We start from the raw sequence: 21,979 nt of genomic DNA, 5'->3' as shown, positions 1-21,979 counted from the left end.
AATCGGTATTCGATATTCTGGAAAAAAATTGAATAGCTGTTGGAACGTAAATTTCCAATTTCATATTCCTTGAACACAAATGAAGTACAGCTTTTGTAATTACAGGAATATTTGTTTTAATTTCTTCACATGCTTCAGCTATTCTGCTCTTCAAATGTTCACGGGTAGTTATTGTTTCCTTATACACTATAACCTTAAGAAGATGATCCCATAGGAAATAATCCAAAGGAGTTAAATCGGGTGAACTAGCAAGCCAATTCCTGGAACCTCTCCGACCAATCCACCTCTCAGGAAACTCCCTTTTCAAAACATTCCTCACTGCATTTGCAAAATGAGGAGGTGCCCAATCATGCTGAAAAATCATACCTCTCTGATAAATATTTTCTAAAAGACAAGGCAAAATATTATGCAAGAAATTCAAATAAACAGCCCCAGATATTATTCCTCAAAGAAATGTGGACCGATCAAATGTCCATTATAACTTCCACACCAAACGTGGACACTGAAATCTCTTTAATGGTTTCTTTCTCTTTTGAGATGAGGATTATTTTGAGACCAAATGTGATTGTTCCTTGAATTATTTATTCCATCTCGGGTGAACTGAGCTTCATCTGCGAAGAGGATATGCTGAAGATCCTCTTCTATGGCTCACTACCCATCTACAAAAAACAAGTCGATATTCTTCATCTCCAGGTGCTAAGTGCTGCACTAATTGCGAATGGAAAGGATGGTATTTTTCCTTCTTCAACGTATTCCAGACAGACCATTGAGATAAGCCTAATCCATGTTCCACTCGCCGAGTACTCGTATTAGGATATTCATTTATTGTACAGGATAGGGCAAAAGTCGCGAAGGGATTGGAAAAATTAATAACTTCTTCCTATTTATTTTTTTTTTCAGGACTGTGTAGAATAAATTCGGGGGATTAATTATGGAGCGTTACAATCTCAACCAACGAAGCAAACTCATAGAATTTTATTTTGAATATCATTCAATCGTTCAAACTCAACGAGCATATCGTCGTCATTTCAATTTGCGGAATTCGCCCTCTGAATCGATGATTCGGCGTTTAGTGACACGATTTCAGCAACAGTGCACAGTTATGGATCTTCCACGAAGCGGAAGGCCACAGTCCGCAAGAAATGAACAGAACATTCAACGCGTTCAGGCTAGCATTGAGGAAAATTCGGAAACCTCAACCCGAAGACGTTCTGCTGAGCTTCAGATGTCTCGGAGGTCTTTACGCAGAATATTAAGAGGATTACATCTTTTTCTATATAAAGTGCAGCTAGTGCAAAAACTGAAACCAGCAGATTTCCAACAACGACTAGTTTATGCAGTTCGCTTGCAAAGAATGGCTAGAGAAGATAATGAATTTATTTATTCTCTGATCATGGGCGATGAAGCCCATTTTCATTTAAATGGCTTCGTGAATAGACAGAACTGCAGAATATGGGGTAGTGAGAAGCCAAGGGTGGTTCATCAAAGGCAATTACATCCGCTTAAATATACCGTATGGTGCGCAGTTACGTCTCAACGAATTCTTCGAAGACCCCGATGGCAATGCTCTATCTGTAGATGGCGAGCGATATCGGGATAAGATTCAAAATTTTTTAAGACCAGCTCTTGCTGACAATCAAGGGATGTGGTTCCAACAAGATGGGGCAACTGCGCACACTGCTCGAGCCACTATGCACCTTCTAAGGCAGATTTTTGGCGAACGTTTAATTTCGAGGAATTCAGGATTCAATTGGCCCGTCCGCTCGCCGGGCTTAACAGCTCCTGATCCTGAGGTTTATGTTAATAAACCCAGAACCCTGCAGCAACTAAAGGAAAATATTCGAGCAGAAGTAAGGGCTTTGGGGCCAGATATTCTGACTCGGGTCATGGAAAATGCTCTTTCAAGAGCTGCACTTTGCGAAGCCGAAAATGGCGGTCATTTGAGTGATGTAATCTTTCACTTCTTGAATTGTAAAAAAACCCCAACTATTTTATTTCAGTTTTGTGTAGAGAAAAAAAAATAAAACTTGAATTTAAAAAAGTTATCAATTTTTCAAATCCCTTCGTGACTTTTGCCCCACCCTGTACTAACAATATTTTCGACTCCTCGTCTTGTGATTTGCTGTTGCCTCTCAGGAACTGTTATAATCAGGAAATTTTCCATTTCTTCGGGCATACAAGATAAGGTTATGAAAAATCTTAAGATTTGGCACACGACGATTCGGAAAACTCCTGCGATACTCTCTTTCGGCGGCTCTTCCATTCATCTTGCAGAATCCGTATACAAGCATCATATCCACATATTCATCATTTGTGAATACTGAAGGCATTTTTCAATAGACACAACTTCAACACAGTTGCTAACAATAAGCAAACATTTAATGTATGAATATAAAAGTCATGTTTTGATACATGCCTGCTCTATGTAGTTGGATGCATTTTCTTTATAATGAATAATGACTCCCTTATTATTCAAAATTATTATTTTCTTCAATATCCTGTTGTTTGCATTAAAGAAAGTCAAATGTTGAATGAAACTGTTGGAAGAAAATGTGTGCTTATAAAGTTTACATTATCTTATTTTGTTGGAAACGTACCAGGTGGATTATTGCTCCACATTTTTCAGTTCAGTAGAATGAACAGGAGTTCTGGGAGTAATTAGAGTAAGTCAAAATTATCTTAAGCCGGCCACAGACACAGAGAGAAGACGGAGAGCAACATGCAACATGCAAAGAATGACAACCATCAACTTTCGCACTTATTGCCCACACACATGAGAGAAAAGAATGCGGAATAATGCTCAAAGAACACTTATAAAAGTATAAAGTGTATATAAGTGTATAAAAGTGTACTAGTAGTGCGAGAATTCGTCAGTTCGATAATATCATCAGTGGGAGATGAGGAATATTGTCTGATGGCAGTGGCGTACGCTTGTTTGGTTAAAAAGAAGTAATTGAAGTCGCTTCAAGAGAGAAAACCAAGGAGTAAATGGGTTAAAGAATGGCTTTTGAAGAGAGACCAATTTTCCCATATCAATCTTCTACAAGCATTACGTTTGGAAGTTGAGGACTAATGAAAAGAAGAAGGTCGTAATGCCATAAAGTCGGCACATAAACTTCATCCTCTCCTGCACTCGATCGTTTAGATTCCAATACCTACTTTTTTGAATTCCCGTCGGAAACCGCCACGAAGAGTGTTAATTTTCGATTTTACAGATTCAATTGTTGCGGATTTTTCAACATCTTTCAACTTAGCAAGTAAGACATTATATGCGTATTTCTACTTAGATCGGTCCATATACTTTTTCGATTTTGTTTTCCACAAAGATGGGAAGGACCTATAAATTTCTATGAACTGCGTAAGGAATTCGCCGGAGAGATTTCTCAGGTCCTACATCGTCCTTGATGCATTTCGAGCCGAAAGAGTACTGAAGCTGCAGCTGCTCGATTCGATTTTCTGTAGGTATATTGCCTACTGCACTGGTGTAGTACCGTTCGTGCATAAAATCGGCCACACACGGACGTTCATGCTACGCGCAACATGCAATTTTTCAGGATGGTTCGGAGGAGATGAACATGCAACATTCATGACCACACACGAGCGTTGATGGTTGTCATTCTTTGCATGTTGCACGTCGTCTTCTCTGTGTCTGTGGCCGGCTTTAGGCTCTGTTAGGAGGCTGCCGTGAGATGTAGCCCCTTCATAACTATCAACTATCTTTGACTCGAATTTATCGATCTGAAAATGCAATAAAATGGAGGATGTTCCATGAAAAAAAAACACCTGTTTATCTCAAACAATTTAAGGATCTATCTCTATTGGACACTAATGTGTTGTAAACAAATTTAAAAATTTCACCACTCAACCGTAATGGATCGTCGAGTCAGCGGTGGAACATTCTGTATAAAGGAATTCATCACACAAGAATTCATATCTACAGTTGTAGCACTATAAATGCCGTCTTTGAATCTGATGTACGTCAATAATTCTTCCAATCACTTATAGCCGCATAATGAAACTTCGATGTTTGCCGCCCTTAGGAGGCAAACCGGACTAGAAGAAATATGTATCTCTAATTTCGAACCATGCAAAAAAAAATCATAAAACGTTCAAACTAAACTACGTAAACAATTATTTTCGATCTGAAACTAAGTTCTCAAGCTTAATAATCGTAACTAAGTACCTGGGGTGCAAATACCACCCACGGAATTCCTTCGTGGTGAACCAACATAAGCCAAACCCAGAATTCCACCTTCGAATTTCAAATCAGTAAAAAGATGTGCCAGACAAAAATCCTTATGGGTGAATTCTCTACTGAAGACCTAGAATATTCAATATTTGCTATAACATATTAAATATAATACCGTAAGGGCTATACTATGGTTTAAAACGGTAAACGATTATACCTAGAGTTTCTAGTATATTATGTTAAAATACCTGATTGCTGACCAATTACCTATCCGACCATAGAGAATCATATGGGGAATCAAAAATACGCACTCAAATAGCTCCCCTGCATACTAGTTCCTGAGTCACTGCTTACTCCGAGAATAGAGTATGAGTACTAGTAGACCCAGCAATCTACCTTCTCGGTGGATCCATATTGGACCACCAAATCAATTAATAAAATCACAATCAAAGAAGCTTGCCGGCTACGGTCGGCAAGCAAGAATAATTAGCTTTAAATATGCAAACATTAATAGACTGAGTGTATAATATGTTTTTTGTTCTATCCAGAATATTTCAAATGAATTGATGGATACCGTAAATGAAGGGATGAAAAAATATCATGAATAAATAATTTATAAATATACATGGCCATTCATTAAGCCACACCCTGTATATCATAAATGTTAAGTCGTCTCACAGTAAATAAAATTCCGATGTATCTCAAACTTGTCTTTTTTTAGTCACTTCACATTGACATCAAAGTTACAACTATTGTCATCAAGGGACCTATACTTCATTCAAATTTATTTTAGCAGTCGGTTGGCCATGAAATAATTTTCTCAAGTTTTTGTAACTAGAACGAAGTTAGGTTGGCACTCATGAAATGTCGTTAATGTCATAACACCGTTGCCACAACTAATATCAATTTTTCTTACGAAAATTCGAAAATGCCGAAAGTGATTGAAAAAAGAGACAGGGTTTCAGGAAGTGCTATTTAGAATTCAGGTCCGCTCATTCAAATAGTTATACCCTGATATTCTGGAATCCATAATACGTCAGACGGTAGCGAACATATTAAATGTAAGAGAATTTATATAATGTTTCATCTGAATCTAAACGACTTATATTTCAGCTGAATATTTCCATAATCAGAAAGATTGTGAATGAAGAAGATGACGAAGAATTTCCTTCTATTCGGAGACCCAAAAAAGTGGTGGCATTTGAGAATTTCATGTTTGAGTGAATTAATGCGAAAAGTTTACTACAGGATTTTCGATAAATGTCATCGGAGAAAAAGTTCCCTAAAATGGTTTTTTCTATTTTCATTTGACTTGTCCTATACAATGTAAATGTCTTAAGGTACTAATAAATACCCAATTATTATTATAACATCAATGTATTAAGATGTATAGCCACAAATACGCGCAAGTTGCCTTGTTACTTGTTTATTCATGTGAAATTTTTGTTCAACGGTGAAGTTGCATCTTAACTTGAAACTTCCTTCAATGCCTTTTACTTATATTGGCGCAAGATGATTTTTATTGAAGAATTTAACATTCTTGTAATTATCTGTTAATTCCTTCGGGAGATACCCATTCCCAACCACTGCATCATATGAATTTCATCTTCGGGTTAATATTTTTGAAATCTACAAATGATGTAAGCCAAAGAAGATAACAAACATTAACTCTCCTCAAGCTAGTGCATTTATGATATTATACTGATCTCTTGTATTTTCCATGCAAATAACTGGATTTGGTATGCCTTCAATCAGTTTGTATGAACTTCAATTATGTTCGTCACATATTTTCCGAAGAGATTCGACATTGTGATAAAATACGTAATAACAGAAACTTTTACGTAGAACGGGCAACATAGTGTTGATTCAAAACCCAAAAATGTTTTGACAAGCGTCATAACCCCACATTTTCGTACTATACAGAGTAAAATGTGTCAAATTTCCATGGCCAACCGACTGCTAAAATAAAATTGAATGAAGTATACTATTATTTTTCAAATAAATTTCTAAGGGTGTGAAAAATATATAAATTCAACAAAACATAACAATAAATAACATAATTTTTTTCATACTGAAAGCTCTAGAGCCCCAGCACCGAGGATCAAAATGAATCACCACTTTTCTGTCTACGATGGAGCGCATGTTTCTCATTTACAAAACAAAAATTCGGCAAAAACTTCTTTGTTAAAAACTTTTGGCTTCTTAGCACTGTAGCCGTCCTATTGCCTTTTAATATACGCTATCAAATTTGTGTATTAATGTCAATATTCTTGTTTAGATTCAGTACGGATCTTATCATTGGGTAAAGTGTCCATAATCTGGATACTTTCAGATCTTTCTTACCATCAAAATATGCAAGTAAGACTTTCTCATCAATATTATATGTTTTAACTTCTTCGCATCACACCACATAAATTTTTCGTAAGCCTTTTACTTTTTGGGAATTGCTGCATCATCACTTTTTAGCTCTTCAGAACTTGAAGCACTCATTTTGTGAAAGTAAATAAATACAGGAAGTAATTCGGCTTGCTTATTGCAGTAAAGAATTGGCAAATTGGCTAGTTCAATTCAGATCGTAACACTTGTTGATATTTACATCGGCGAGTGGTATGCATCTGAATTAATTTTTATTATGGCACTCATTGCCTCCGCAGTACTGAATTAGAGGAAATATGGGACATATGCCATTGCCTTCGTCTGGGTTCCGATCTGGAAGGAATTGAATCGGATCTCCTTGCATATTAGGTGGCGTTTGAGTACTACTCGATAATACTCAGTAGCGTCTGCCAGTATTCAATGAGAGTTCTTCAATTCCAAACGTTTTTTCATCGGAGAAGAAGCTGTGTTGCTCTAACGAGGTCAAATGAGACCGGAACCATGGTCAGCATCTGCTTTTCTTCGGTGGAACGTTCTCCATTTAGTGCCCCTGACGATGTCAAATTGGCTGGTTCAATTCAGACCGTAACAATTGTTAATATTCATATTGGCGGGTGGTATGCATCTGAATTAATTCTTATTATTGTATTCATTGCCTACCAGTTTAGGCGTGATCATCATTCAGTAAATAAAAACCGTGCGTGCTGACTCATTTATTTACACAATGTCAAACTGACATGAAGTGATTGCACAGAGGAGATATCGATTGAAATTTGGTCTGGGAGGACTCTGCATCTTCTGAAATTCTTTAGGGTTTTCACTCCCAGTCTTTGAAACCAAATCAATTAAAAAATTTAAATGATCGATTTGCGCCTGCGTAAATTCTTGCACTAATTTGTTGCCTGACAATGTACGAGAAATGGAACTTTAAAATGATAACTTTGTTATAAATCAATGATAACTTCGTTACGTTTCGACCTTCGTCTTGACCTCTTTGAATAAGAAAACGCAAACATAAAAACAACTCAAAAAATAGAGAAATTAATATATCACAGATTGCAGATCATGTGTGTTCAAATAGAGGAGACCACATGATGTTTTAGAATAACACTAAAATTTTTATGACAGAACCGGATCATTATAAACGAAAAATTAAATAGTCCACGTGTATTTTGTTGGATCCAGATAATAATTTGGCCAATTGTTTAGTAGGAATAAATCGTATTTGGATTAATTCAATTGATTTCCTTTCTGGTTGTGAAAACCCTAAAAACTTTCAGAAGAAGCAGTCATGAGACTTGTTTGTTTCCACAATTTTTATTAATAATATTCCATAGTCCATTCAAGAATGATTGACATCCCAGTAGGCCTTGAAAGTCCAGACACAACTTAATATATGGCCACAAAAAATTTTCAATCACATAACTGGGATATACAAATATAACCTAGAAAAGATTCGAGCTCCGGCTTCCGTACTGAGTGCTACACTCTAGTGATTCCGGTGTTTTTTTTTTTCAAAAATTCATATCATCCTTTTGTGTTGGTGTCTCCCATCCTAGGTGAGTGTCTGTTATATCCTGGCTGACAGATATTTTTGAATAGTTTAATGAGTCACTTGAATTTAGTCAGTACAGCCTATAACGCTCTATAACCTCACTCTATCATGTCTACTGTGAGCCCCGGGGACCATCCCCGGTTGTCTCGGCTCTTTTTATGAGATATTGATAAAAGCAATATAGGAGATATAGAGCTAATGCAGAGATAAAGAATATTTCTTGTAAAGGTCCAAAAAGAGTCGGTGTTTCTTTCTTGACATATGAGAAAGCCAATTGGTTTATTGAAAAACATACGTTTCCGAAAGACCAATATAATGTATACATACCATCGCGTATGGGTATTGTTAGGGACATAGGGTCAGATTTTACAGAGGATGACCTGTAATGGGATGGCAAGGGATTGATGCCCAACGCTCCACTGGTCAGAGTACGCAGATTCAGAATTCAGATTAAGTAATGCAGACAACACTAGTACCCAGGTGCCTGCGGGAACCTGTCTTGTTACATTCCAAGGCACAACCCTCCTCAAATATCTAGAATTGTATAGCATCAGATCGGAAGTGCAATTGTACATCCTCTGTCATTCAATGCTACAGATGCCTTAAATACGGTCATGTCAAAACACAATGTGAAGGCAATTTTAGATGCGGAAGCCCTAGAAATAGAAAATCCCTGCAAAGAACAACCGAAATGCGTACATTGCCTAGGCCCTCATCCTTCCAATGATCGTAATTGTAAAGAATATAATAGAGAGCTCAGAATGCGTACATAATCTATCACTATATGAAGCCAATATGTAGATATTGTAACGTTTTCTTCGCTTGATTAAAACGTCCAACTTATTAAAATTATTTATTTACACTTAATACACACTTATAACTCACAAACTAACTATCACACTACTATTTATTTCCACTCTTGTTTATTTGCACTAGTCGCTTGCACTGTTACTAAACTTGTACTTGTACTTTTCTACCTGCTCCTCCGCTGGGCTTATATAGGCGCCGGAAACATTCAGGTAGATTCGCGGTTATTCTGGAATTTCTCGACCGCTCTGTTTCTCGAAAGGTCCGACCGCAAGGGCCGGACTGGTTACACTGTCCCCTCCTTAAGCCTGTTCTGTCCCAGAACAGATTTAGTGAATTCCTCCGAGGACCGTGGCGAAACTTGCACTCATCATCATTCCTACAGTAGCCATTCTGATGGAAGTAGCACTCCACAGTTTTTCCAGGCTCCCTGGCCTGCTTTGGGTTGAAGCTGCACACCAGGATCCTTATACCAGTCCCCTGAAATACCACCTCCAGCATGCTTCGCACAACTCGCCAATTTAGCTGGTCCAATCCACAACCGAGCTTGGGAACAGCTAATTTCCTAACCCCAAAGCGTTGAAGGTCTTCTTTCAAGCTATGCAGTGCCGTCCATAGATTCTGATAGGTTGGCTTCTGATAGGAATGTTGCTTCGTGACTAGGTGATAAATGAACCGACCTTCAGCCTTCAATTTCAAAACTTTTCCGATTCTTGGCTGCTGTCGCAATAGTTGTTCCTGACGTCCAAATTTATTTCTGAATACTCTTGCTATTCCTTTGCTCATACGAAGGTCCTCCGCTACGCAATGAGCGAGAGAGTATTCCTTAGACACAGTAAAGAGATCTTGATGTACTTCCTGTGTAACGCCGAACCGTGCAACGCGTGTCTCACCATAACAATCCATAAACTTCTGGTAATCGCTGCTAACTTGCATCGGGGCTTCCACAAGACGTACTTCTTCTTCGTCCTGCGCGTACGGGGCTAATCGGTTGAAATGGACAACCTTTGGTTTTCCTCTGGGGAGCTTCCTTATCCGGTAAACTACATCATTTATCCTCTTGATTATTTCATACGGTCCCTCCCACTGTCTCTGCAGCTTTGGTGAAAAACCTTTCTTCCTTTGTGGATTATGTAGCCACACCAGATCCCCAGTGGTGAATCCACCTTCAATAGCCTTGATGTCGTAGCGCATTTTCATTCGGTCACTTGCTTGCTGCATTTGATTGCGCACCTTGCCATGAATGTAATCCAGCTTGTTCCTTAATTTACTAACGTAGTCCTCCCCAGCTACGTCTTCTCCAGGCTTACATCCAAACTCTAAGTCGCAAGGCAGTCTTATTTCTCGGCCGAACATTATACTGGTTGGAGTTTCCTTGGTAGATTCTTGAACCGAAGATCTATATGCCATGGTGAATAGATGTAAATATTCATCCCAATCCCGCTGGTGATCAGAAACTACTTTGGCTAGATGTTTTCCCATGGTCCGATTCATTCGTTCGACCATGCCGTCTGATTGTGGATGAAGAGGTGTAGTCCTTGTTTTGTGAATTCCCAATTTGCTGCATACTTCTTGGAATAACTTCGATTCAAAATTTCGGCCTTGATCACAATGCAGCTCCAGAGGTATTCCAAATCTGCAGAAGAATTCTCTGACCAATTTATCAGCTACCGTACTTGCCTCTTGATTAGGAATACCGTAGGCTTCCACCCATTTCGTGAAATAGTCCATCGCTACCAAAATGTACTTGTTTCCATGGTCTGTTTCGGGAAAGGGGCCAGCGATGTCGATAGCTACTCGTTCCATGGGGGATCCGACGTTATATTGCCTCATTGGTGCTTTCCCTTTACCATAAGGTCCGTTAGCAGCAGCACAAACCTTGCATCTTCTACACCAATCTTTAACGTCTCTCTTACAATTTAGCCAATAAAATCGCTGCCTGACTTTTTCCAACGTCTTGGTTATACCGAAATGTCCACCTGAAGTTCCATTATGTAGTCTGGTCAGAATGTCTGTCACACGGCTCTTTGGCACAATCAACTGAAGTCTCTGCTCAGTTCCATCTTCATTTTCCCAACAACGTTTCAGAAGACCTCCATCAATCTTCAATGTTTCCCATTGTGCCCAATACGACTTTACATTCTGGCTCAGTCTGGATACTTCTTCCCAAGTAGGTCGTCTACCGCTCTTCTTCCAACCCAGGATTACTTTCAAGTCGTTATCTTCCTCTTGTGCTCTTTGAATTTCTTCAGGTAGCCAGTCGTCTTCGATTACGGTGGTCCGCCTTAAATCGATCTTTTCTTCCAGGCGCGAACAATGGCTGCAATTCTCGGGACAAGGTCTTCTAGATAACGCGTCTGCATTGCGATGGCTAGTCCCCGCTCTGTGTTCAGTGTCAAAGTCATACTCTTGCAGCCTCTCAATCCATCTAGCCACTTGTCCTTCCGGGTTCTTGAAACTCAGGAGCCATTTCAAAGCAGCATGGTCCGTTCTTAGTAAGAATTTCCTTCCGTACAAATATTTGTAGAAATGTTCTACGGACTTGATGACTGCTAAAAGTTCCCTCCTGGTCACGCAATAATTCCGTTCTGGTTTGGACAACACCTTGCTGAAGTACCCGATGACTCTTTCCTGTCCATCCTGGACTTGCGATAGAACGCCGCCAATGGCTGTATTACTGGCGTCGGTGTCGAGCACAAATTTACCTTCAGCCCTTGCGTAACTCAGAACTGGAGCTGTGACCAGAGCCTTTTTCAATCGTTCGAAGGCTTCAGCGCAATCATCGGACCATATGTACTCCTGTCCATCTTCCGTCAATTTCGTCAGTGGCTTGGCAACGTTGGCAAAACCAGATACAAATCTTCTATAATAAGTGCAAAGGCCTAAGAAACTCCGCAACTCACTCTTGTCTTTCGGTATAGGCCATTCCTGCACTGCCTTGATCTTATCCGGATCAACTTTCACACCTCCCCGTGAAACTACGTGTCCCAAATATTTCACTTCTGTTCGAAACAGATTACACTTTTTAGGACTAAGCTTTAGGTTGGCATCGCGAAGTCGCTGGAAAACCTCGGATAGGTTGTGTAAGTGATCTTGGAATGATTTTCCCACTACTATCACATCATCCAGATACACCAGACAAGTTTTCCAGGAGAGCCCTCTCAATATTGTCTCCATCAGGCGTTCAAATGTGGCAGGAGCATTGCATAGACCGAAAGGCATAACTTTAAACTGCCACAGACCCGTTCCAATACTGAAGGCAGTCTTTTCTTTGTCTTTTGGATCCAAGCCAACCTGCCAATATCCACTCTTCAGATCCAAGGTGGAAAACCAACGTGATCCCGAGAGTGTATCCAGGGTATCATCAATTCTCGGTAAGGGATAGCTGTCCTTTTTCGTGGCCTGATTGAGCTGCCTATAGTCTACGCAGAATCTAGTAGTTCCATCCTTCTTCTTCACTAATACTACGGGCGATGTCCAGGGGCTATCTGACGGTTCGATTACACCTTCTCTCGCCATGTCTTCAATAATCCTTTCAGCTTCTTCCCTTTTTGCCAGAGGAAGACGTCTAGGATGCTGTCGGATAGGTTGTGCATCACCAGTATTGATTTTATGCTGCACAACATCAGTCTTCCCTGCTTTTCCGTCCGTAGCAAAAACGTCGGAGAACGTTTGAACCAATTTTCTCACTTCGAGTAGTTGGTATCGGTCGAGCTCTTGACATTTTGAAGTGAGGAGGGACACCAGTTCTTCAGAATTGCTTTGCGATTTTGAGACTTCTGCAGTACTTATCCCACCCGAAATATGGTACACAGGTACACCACGTCCAATCAAGGTATCCTTCTTCAGGGTGACTGGAAACATGTTGACATTTAGCAATCGGATGGGAATGCTGTCTCTTACCCTTACCAAGGTCTTTCCAAGTAGTAGTCCTTTAGCTAAGGTTGTATCGTCAGAGGGCTCAATTACTCTCACGCAGCCACTCCTCGTTACGTCGTCACATCTACCAGTCACTATGCCTTCAGTTCGCCCTGGCAACGTGATGTCCTCGGTCAGTCGAATCCGATATATCTTGTCCTCCACATCATTGAATGGAATCTCTTCACTTCCTAGCCGAAGTACGTCACTCTTCAAATCCAATTGGCATCCAAGCTTCTTAACAAGGTCCAATCCCAGAATAACTTCTTCCGTGATTCCAGCTACCAGAACTTCGTGGTTAACTGATGTGTTTCCTAATTCAATAGTGGAGACGATCGATCCATAAGTCGGTATTTCTTGTCCAGACGCAGTTCGAAGTTTGATCCTAACTGGGCGAATCTCCAATCCTTCAGCAATTTCTGGACGCACAATGGTTTTGGTCGAGCCAGTGTCTACCAGTATTTTCACATTTCGATCATTTATCTTTCCAGGGATAACTATGCTTGATAAATCCTTAGACATTATTCCTCGGATTATCACTTCGGGGGCATTTTTGGCTTGGGTCGATTTATGCCCCTTATCACCGACCCCTTTTAGTTTCCCTGCTGCCACTCTTTTTCCAATTCTGGACAGTTTCGCTTGAAATGCCCACTTTTGTTGCAGTTCCAGCACACAGTATCCTTTTTCCTAGTTTGTGATATTCTGCGGATTTGTTCTCTGACAATGTCCTCAATAGATCGGTCTGTTTCTTGGACTTGTCTTACACGAAGGTGTCCTCTATGCGACGCTTGCTTCGCTGCCTCTATTTCCAAAGCCTGGGCTAAGGCATCATCTATGGTTCTAGGGCGTGCTAGTCTCAGGGCTTGTTGTATTTCGCTATCCCTTATCCCATCCACGAATGTCTGGATTGATAGCTGTTCCAGGAAGCTATCTGGAGCAGATGGATAAGCCAGCCTGACTAATCTCGCCACATCAGCTTCAAACTCTTGGAGATTTTCCCCTGTTTTCCGCACTCGATTCTTTATTTGTGCATGGTATACTTGTTGTAGATGAGCATCACCATATCTCATCTGAAGTTTCGATGTAAGAACTTCGTAACAGGCTTGTTGGCTCTCCGGAATCGTTTGCAGAATGTTGAGCGCCTCTCCTCGTAGAGCTATTATTAATGCCGTGGCTTTTTCGTTATCGTTCCAATTGTTTGCCAGCGCAGCAGCTTCAAACTGTTTTTGGTAAGTTGACCAGGGTATTTTTCCATCAAAAGTTGGAGGCTTGATCTTCATTCTACTACCTTCGCCGTCATTTTCCGCTTTCGCTGTGCTGTAGGGTGTTGAAGCCAGAATATCTGTTCTGTTTGACATTCTTTTCAAGGAATCTATCAATTTGGAATGATGTTCAATTATTCCTGCCATTTCCTCCAATTTTCCATTAACGTCGTCATAAACTTTGTCAAACTTTTCGTCAACTCTTTCATAAACTTTGTCAAACTTTCCATGAACACTTTCATAAACTTCGTAAAATTTCTCGTTCACTATATCAAACTTCTCGTCTACTTTTTCAAATTTTTCATTTATGGTTTCCAGTTTCTTATCCAATTTATCTGTAAGTTGACTCACCACATCATTACAATTTTCCTTAATCTGGTCCATTTTCTCATTCAATTTTCGAGAATTTTCTTCCAACTTACAAGAATTCTCGTCCATTTTCTCATTTAATTTTCTCAAAAAGTCCATTACCGCTTGAGTCTCCATCGCGTTCTGCAGTCTTGTGGTCACTGGCATGAACTCCAAATATCCAAAATTATTTATTTAATTCGAGCGATGTTGAACCGCACACTTGACACCAATGTAACGTTTTCTTCGCTTGATTAAAACGTCCAACTTATTAAAATTATTTATTTACACTTAATACACACTTATAACTCACAAACTAACTATCACACTACTATTTATTTCCACTCTTGTTTATTTGCACTAGTCGCTTGCACTGTTACTAAACTTGTACTTGTACTTTTCTACCTGCTCCTCCGCTGGGCTTATATAGGCGCCGGAAACATTCAGGTAGATTCGCGGTTATTCTGGAATTTCTCGACCGCTCTGTTTCTCGAAAGGTCCGACCGCAAGGGCCGGACTGGTTACAATATTTTTCTTGAAAAGCTGAGAGCTATATTAGAGATATGTATTAAGGAAAATTGTAAATTTTTGATTGGAGGAGATACACTCGTTAATTCCAAAGAATCTCAATGAGATAAAAGAGCCAACAAGGTCAAATTCTTGCTTGGATAACTTTCTTACGAATATTAATGGCACCTCTTGTACGACTGAAAATCACATATCTGACCATAAGGCACTTATATTCAATTTTGAAACCATAATTGAAAATACAAAGCCTCTTAAGATCTGGATAAGAGATATGGATGAAAAATTCATAGATGATTTTCTGCTCAATCTATCACAGCAAAATTCGACGAAATTAACAGTTTTGATAAGAAAGACATTAATGGTATGTGGGATCATTTCTCAGACTGTTTTACGAAGACCTTTAAGGATAGTATCCCTAGAAAATCTGTAGTTGACGAGATTCTGTAAACTCATTCAGAAACGTCCCTCAAATTAGATAATAGAAAAATACTTTAGATAAACTTTACACTCTATCTCAAGTAATACATGAATTCAAAAATGCTTATAAGACTTATAATGTTATTCCTATATTGCAACATGGAAAACAAGAATTACAGCGAAACCATAAGAAATGCACAGAATACATCAAAGGCAACTTGGCAGGTAGTAAATAAACTCACTAATAGAAGTCCTAAATCTAGTTTTGATAACATCAACCAAGAAGATTTGCACAAAATGGTAAATGATTTTAATAACTTCTTCATCAATATGGCTCCTTCAAGGTGTAATAATTCGTCAACCGGAGTTGGATACAGGCATAATTCTGCACCTCTTCCGAATTCCATTTATATGTTTGATATTGAGGAATCTGAGGTGATGGCAGCAGCAAAATCAATGACTGGTTATGATGAAATTCCCATGAGTATTGTTAAAAAATCTATTCATATTATAGCTCCCACCCTTGCTCATATTATGAATTCATCTTTTAAAGAGGGTATTTTTCCAGATGCTCTTAAAACATCAATTATCAGGACTATACATAAGAAAGGGGACCAAGCTGACTTGGGAAACTACAGACCAATCAGTCTTCTGACCGCATTTTCCGAAATTTTTGAAAAAGTTTTAGCAACTAGAATCCTGAAATTTTTAAAAAATTTTAATGTTGTGCACAACATCCAACATGGGTTTATCAACAATAAAAATACTGAACCTGCATTTTTTTGAACTAACACACACAATCGTCTTGGCATTGGAAGGTGGTGAAATTCCAGCTGCTCTCTTCCTTGATTTATCCGAAGCGTTTGACTGCGTGATCCACGAAATACACTGCTCCACAAGAGAGAGGGATATCGTATTCAATCGTTTTTAAAAGTATGTAATCTTCGACAAAATCGCTGTATACTCAATAACAACTTGAATCGATCCAATAAAAATCAGTATGAGACATTTCGTCAATCTGGTCGCCTTTTTTCTGAAGTTTGGTTCCTTGCATATGCTTCATGAATGTTCTTATTTTGAAACGAAGTCAGTTTATCAACGGCTTCGATTTGAAACGAGTTTTCTGAAAATGCCAAGACGTAAGGTAACAAACGCTGAGGCTAATAGGGCTATCGGAATGCTACAGAGTGGCCTAACTCAAGTTGTTGTAGCGGAAAGGATCCAAGTCAGCCAAAGTGTGATAACTCGACTTTGGAATAGGTTCAGGGAGACAGGTTCCGTGTTGGAAAGACCAAGGCTTGGTGGGCGACGAAAAACAACACCTGCTCAGGATCGTTTCATCACCGTTTCGTCGAGAAGAAACCCTACATCTACGTGTAGAATGCTACGGAATACTCTTCAAAATGCAGATGGGGTCCAAGTTTCCATCGAAACCATCAGACGACGTTTGAGAGAGGTGAATCTAGGTTCTAGACGTATGTTTCAACGGGCCCACAGATCTACACATTTGTCCTGGGAATATGACCGCCTTACACTATAGGGAGCATGTCATTGACGATGTTGGGCCAAATTTTCACGCTGCTATTGGTGAAACCTTCCAATTTCTAGACGATAACGCTAGACCGTGCACCATGCAGCCATAGTTGAGAATGCGCGCGAGGAGCTTGGTATTCCACATTTACCAATACCTCCGCACTCACCAGATTTCAATTGCATAGAACATGCATGGGATATGCTCCAAAGAAGATTAGATAATCGTCAACCTACCCCAGAATCCTTAGATGATCTGAGAGAGCTTTTGACCCGTTTATGGAACCAAATTCCTCAAGAAATGTTCAACAACCTCGTGTGAAGTATGCAAAGAAGATGTCAAGCTGTTATTAATAATAATAATAATAATAATAATGTCTGGCCTGCCTGGCAGCTATCTAGTAGATGGCCTGCCGGGTAGCCATCGTAACGACGTAGACGGTGCAGCCAGCTACGCCTGCTGTCCGCAGTCCCATTCCTCCATCCTCTCTCTTTCACATCCTTTATGGGGGTGCTCTTTCTACTCCCGTTTCTCTACCCCTCACACAAACCGAGAAAGGGGAGCACAAACCCATGGAAATAGTGATAACGAGAAGCCTCGGAAACAAGTCGCTGCCTGGGGATCGTCAGGGCATGTCTGGAGCCGGCGCTGGACATGACAGCATGCGGGACGTCGGTGGCAGGATGTTGAGAAAGCGGGCTCCTGCTGCAAAAGAAGCTACAGCTCCAAAGCAACAACAGCAACCATCGAGTCCAATTCAATTGCCGACTCGAACCGCTGAAGGTGCTGCGCAGGATATTCAGCCAGTGCTCACCCAAGCGGGGTTAGTTAGAAATCGCATGAAGTGGACAACGTCCATGAATGAAACTATTGTGCGCATATACTCCATCACGGGACTAGGGCAGAACACGAACAACTATAGGAAAAGGCTCCATGAGGAATTCTGCAACGCCTACCCAAATCTCAATGTCACTGAACAACGAGTGGCAGACCAGTACCGCGTAATTCTGAGAAATGAACTAATACCAACGGCCCGAATCGACGCGATTAAACGAGAACTTCAGCATCCGCTAGCAATAGAGAATAACACCAACACCTCTGATGAAATTCACATGCCTGGGCAACAACAGGCAGAAGAAACTGATACTGAAAGTCCATCTTGCAAAGCAAATGAGCCTGAACACCAGGACGATAGAGATGAGCTCCACCGACAAGTTGACTCTGAGATGAGGAGATACTTTGCCGAACTGGAAGGAACAGATCCTCTTCATCGAATAGCACCTCCTCGACTCTATACATCCAAGAAACTGTCACTCATAATCGACATCTTGAATAAGGACGTTTTACCTGAGTACCTACAGAATGGAAGTTCATTGGAATATTTTCATCTAGTTTTTTACTGTGCAGCGCTAACGACGACTAAAACCATAGGGGCAAAAATTCACCGAACGAACAACGATGGTCCAAAATTACACAAATTACATGCGCCACCATGGCAGAAACGTCTTCAACACAAAACAGAGAGACTAAGAAGAGACATTGGACGACTGACGGAGAACTTGAACGGGAATCGCGGAAGAAAGGTTGTGAAAGCTGCCAAAGAAATCATGGATAGAAACAGAACACACACAGAACGAGAGACGGAGAATGCTACAGCTCACCACTGCCTCGACACTCTGAAGCAAAAGTTAAGTCTGTATGCAGAACGCCTGAGGAGATATAAAAGCAATTATAGCCGAAAAAGAGACAATAATTCATTCGAAAAGTCGGAAGAAACTTTCTACCGGTCACTCACATCGTCTGATGTAGAAAATGGAAAGTTACCACCAAAGGAAGCCATAGAACAATTCTGGACCGAACAATTATCAACGAAACCTCAGTTCAATGGAGATACCGGATGGATTGAAGATGAAAAATCTGAAGCTATAAAATATGACCCGATGCAGCATGACAAGATCACAATTGAAGAAGTGAAATCAGCTATCAGAGGACTACACAACTGGAAAGCACCTGGGCCTGATGGATTACAGAACTTCTGGATCAAGAAACTTTGGATCATGCATGACAAATTGACCTCCGCAATAAATGATGTCATTGAAAATCCTGAAAGAATGCCAATATTCCTTACACATGGCACAACGTACCTGTTACCTAAAGACCAAAGGAATACAGAAGACCCATCCAAATACCGACCAATCACATGTCTTCCAACGATGTACAAATTAATCACATCGTGCATTTCAAATCGAATTCACAACCATTGCGAAAGGAATAACATCATCGCCATGCAACAAAAAGGATGCACCAAAGACAGCCGAGGGTGCAAAGAACAGCTGATAATTGATTCAGTTATCTGCAATCAAGCGTTCTCCAAGCGGAGGAATCTTTACGCTGCGTACATAGACTACAAAAAAGCATTCGATTCTATACCCCACGAATGGCTCTTGACGATCTTGAAGATTTACAAGGTGGATCCCAATATTGTTAAGTTCCTGAAAAACGCCATGCCAACCTGGCGTACTAGTCTTCAAATGAAAGCAGCAGATTGCTCCATTACAACAGGACCTATTCCAATAAGACGCGGAATTTTCCAAGGAGACTCGCTGAGCCCTCTGTGGTTCTGCATGGCCCTGAATCCCTTGTCTCATAGATTGAATTCTACGGACTACGGATTTTCCATCAAGAGCGGCAGTAGAACTATGATGAAACTGAATCATCTACTTTACATGGACGATTTGAAACTCTTCGCATCTACCAAAAAACAAATGCAACAGATGCTGAAAATGGTGGAAGGTTTTTCGGAAGACATCAAAATGAAGTTTGGATTAGAAAAATGTCGAAGGCTGAACATACCGAGAGGGGAAACAGAAGATGGTACGTTCAAACTCCAGGAAGGTGCAGAAATTAAAGCATTGAAGGAAGGAGACACATACAAGTATCTAGGCATAAAACAGGCAAGAAAAATCAATCACACCCAGATGAAGAAAGAATTAACGGAGGAGTTCAACCGAAGATTGAGAAGGATAATGAGAACTGGTCGTAACAGCAAGAATCTCATAAAAGCGATTAACCCCTACGCTTGTTCGGCGCTGAGCTATTCATTCGGTATCATCTCTTGGACGACCACCGATTTAGCAGCTTTACAGAGAAAAACAAGGACGATGCTGACTAAACACAATAAACATCACCCCAAAAGCTCAATAGAACGGACAGAGCTGCCACGACATCTTGGGGGTAGAGGAATTGTTGATTTGTCCAACCGTATGTCCCAGGAAATTGAAGGACTTCGAAAATATTTCCTGAGCAAGGCTGCTTCTTCAGAACTCCATCGGGTAGTTTGTGTAGCTGATAGTTCTACACCGTTAAAGCTACAACAGGATCACTTGGAAACCGTCGAACACTCTGCAGAAAGTAAAATGCAAAAACTGATTAGCAAACCTTTGCATGGAAGGCACCAGAACGAGGTCAACCATGATTACGTCGACATATCTGCGTCGAACTACTGGTTGAACTCCGGAAGGTTGTTTCCTGAGACAGAGGGCTTCATGCTCGCCATCCAGGATCAGGTGATTCCAACAAGAAATTACATGAAATATATCGCCAAGGATGCCTCAGTGACGGACGATAGCTGTCGTCATGGCTGTGCGACACATGAAACTATCCAACACATCACTGGGGGATGTCAGAAGTTCGCGGGCACGGAGTACAAAAATAGACATGATGCTGTTGCCAAGATTCTTCACCAAGAATTGGCACTAAAACACCAACTTCTAAGTTCGAAAAAGGTTCCTTATTACAATTACCATCCGGATGCTGTGTTGGAAAATGAACATCACAAGCTCTACTGGGATCGCACGGATCTCACAGACCGGAAAATAACCCACAATAGACCAGACCTCATATTGCCCAAAAAGAATGAGGACAGATCACTATTCATCGACGTGGCAATTCCAAATAATAACAATCTTCTAGATAGTCACACTGAAAAAATTTCAAAATACAGAGATCTCGAGGAACAAACCAGAAGACAGTGGAAGCTGAAAGATATCAAGACCATCCCTATTGTCATTTCATCTACAGGTCTGATACCGAAGAAACTACTAGAGAACTTGAGGAAACTTCAGTTGGACGAAAATATCTATAGAGTCATCAGAGACAACAACGAGTCGGTCAACTCCTTCACTAAATTTGTCCGATTCAGGCTATGTCAATCATCTTTGTCTATTTCACTGAAAATAACATAAATCTATCTTTGTCTACATCAACGGCCCTGAATGTAGAGGCGCTGCATACGGTTTTGCTGGCGTTGCCAAATGTATAAATATAAACTGCCATTGCGAGATAATTAACAAAATCAATGTTCCATTTCCAATGGCGAAAGCGCTATTCTATGTTCATCAGTCCACGTGCAAATACTTGTGGCAACACGGAATACAGCTACACATGCGTCAACTGAGTGACAGTGGTTTGAAATTTAAATTTTGTGAGACTTTGTTTGTGACAAATTATTCTTTTAAAATGGTTAAATGTTTTATTTGTGGAGCTGGAGAAGATGAAGTACCAAAAATGCATCGATTTCCAACTAATATTAACAAGTAAGTTGAAGATATTTATACCAGTGATAACTGTGAATACAATGTTGTTTTTTATATTTTCAGATCCAGAATCTGGTAAGAAAAATCAGGAATGAGATTCATGGGAGAGAATCTCCGAAATTACAGAATATGCTCTAAACATTTCACTCTAGAATCATACACAGATTCTATAAAACATAGACTGCTCAGAGATGCAGTTCCAATGCAGTTCTTCAATAAATCACTTGCTTCGACTTCTGCAACGCCAGAAAAATGTGAAGAAAGCAGATTTATTGTATCTGAAAGTAGCAATGATATGCCAATCGAATCTGATATCCCCAATATTATTAAATCAGGTATGTTTTAAATCAGGACCGGATCTCTAGTGTATACAACGCCACGATTCAAAATAAACTTTGGCGCCCTTTTTCCTTTGTTTGTATGCTGTTATCAAGAATATTTCAATGTGAGAGG

General features: G+C 40.1%; 1 protein-coding gene across 2 annotated transcripts in view; it reads right to left on the bottom strand.

Moving 5' to 3' along the window:
* LOC123315085 (ADAM 17-like protease) overlaps positions 1 to 21,979 on the bottom strand; it is an 86,936-nt gene that overhangs the window by 45,787 nt on the left and 19,170 nt on the right. Inside the window, exon 6 of one of the 2 annotated variants that reach the window (XM_044900650.1) lies at positions 4,184 to 4,322. The exons of the other annotated variant lie outside the window; for it this stretch is intronic. Within the exon in view, the coding sequence (XP_044756585.1) occupies positions 4,184 to 4,322 (139 nt within the window). The remainder of the gene's footprint in view (positions 1 to 4,183; positions 4,323 to 21,979) is intronic. 2 annotated transcript variants of the gene reach the window in all.

This window comes from Coccinella septempunctata, chromosome 6 (genome assembly GCF_907165205.1).
Source record: "Coccinella septempunctata chromosome 6, icCocSept1.1, whole genome shotgun sequence".
NCBI classification, from domain to species: Eukaryota; Metazoa; Arthropoda; class Insecta; order Coleoptera; family Coccinellidae; genus Coccinella; species Coccinella septempunctata.
This window is presented reverse-complemented; position numbering and strand designations above follow the sequence as displayed.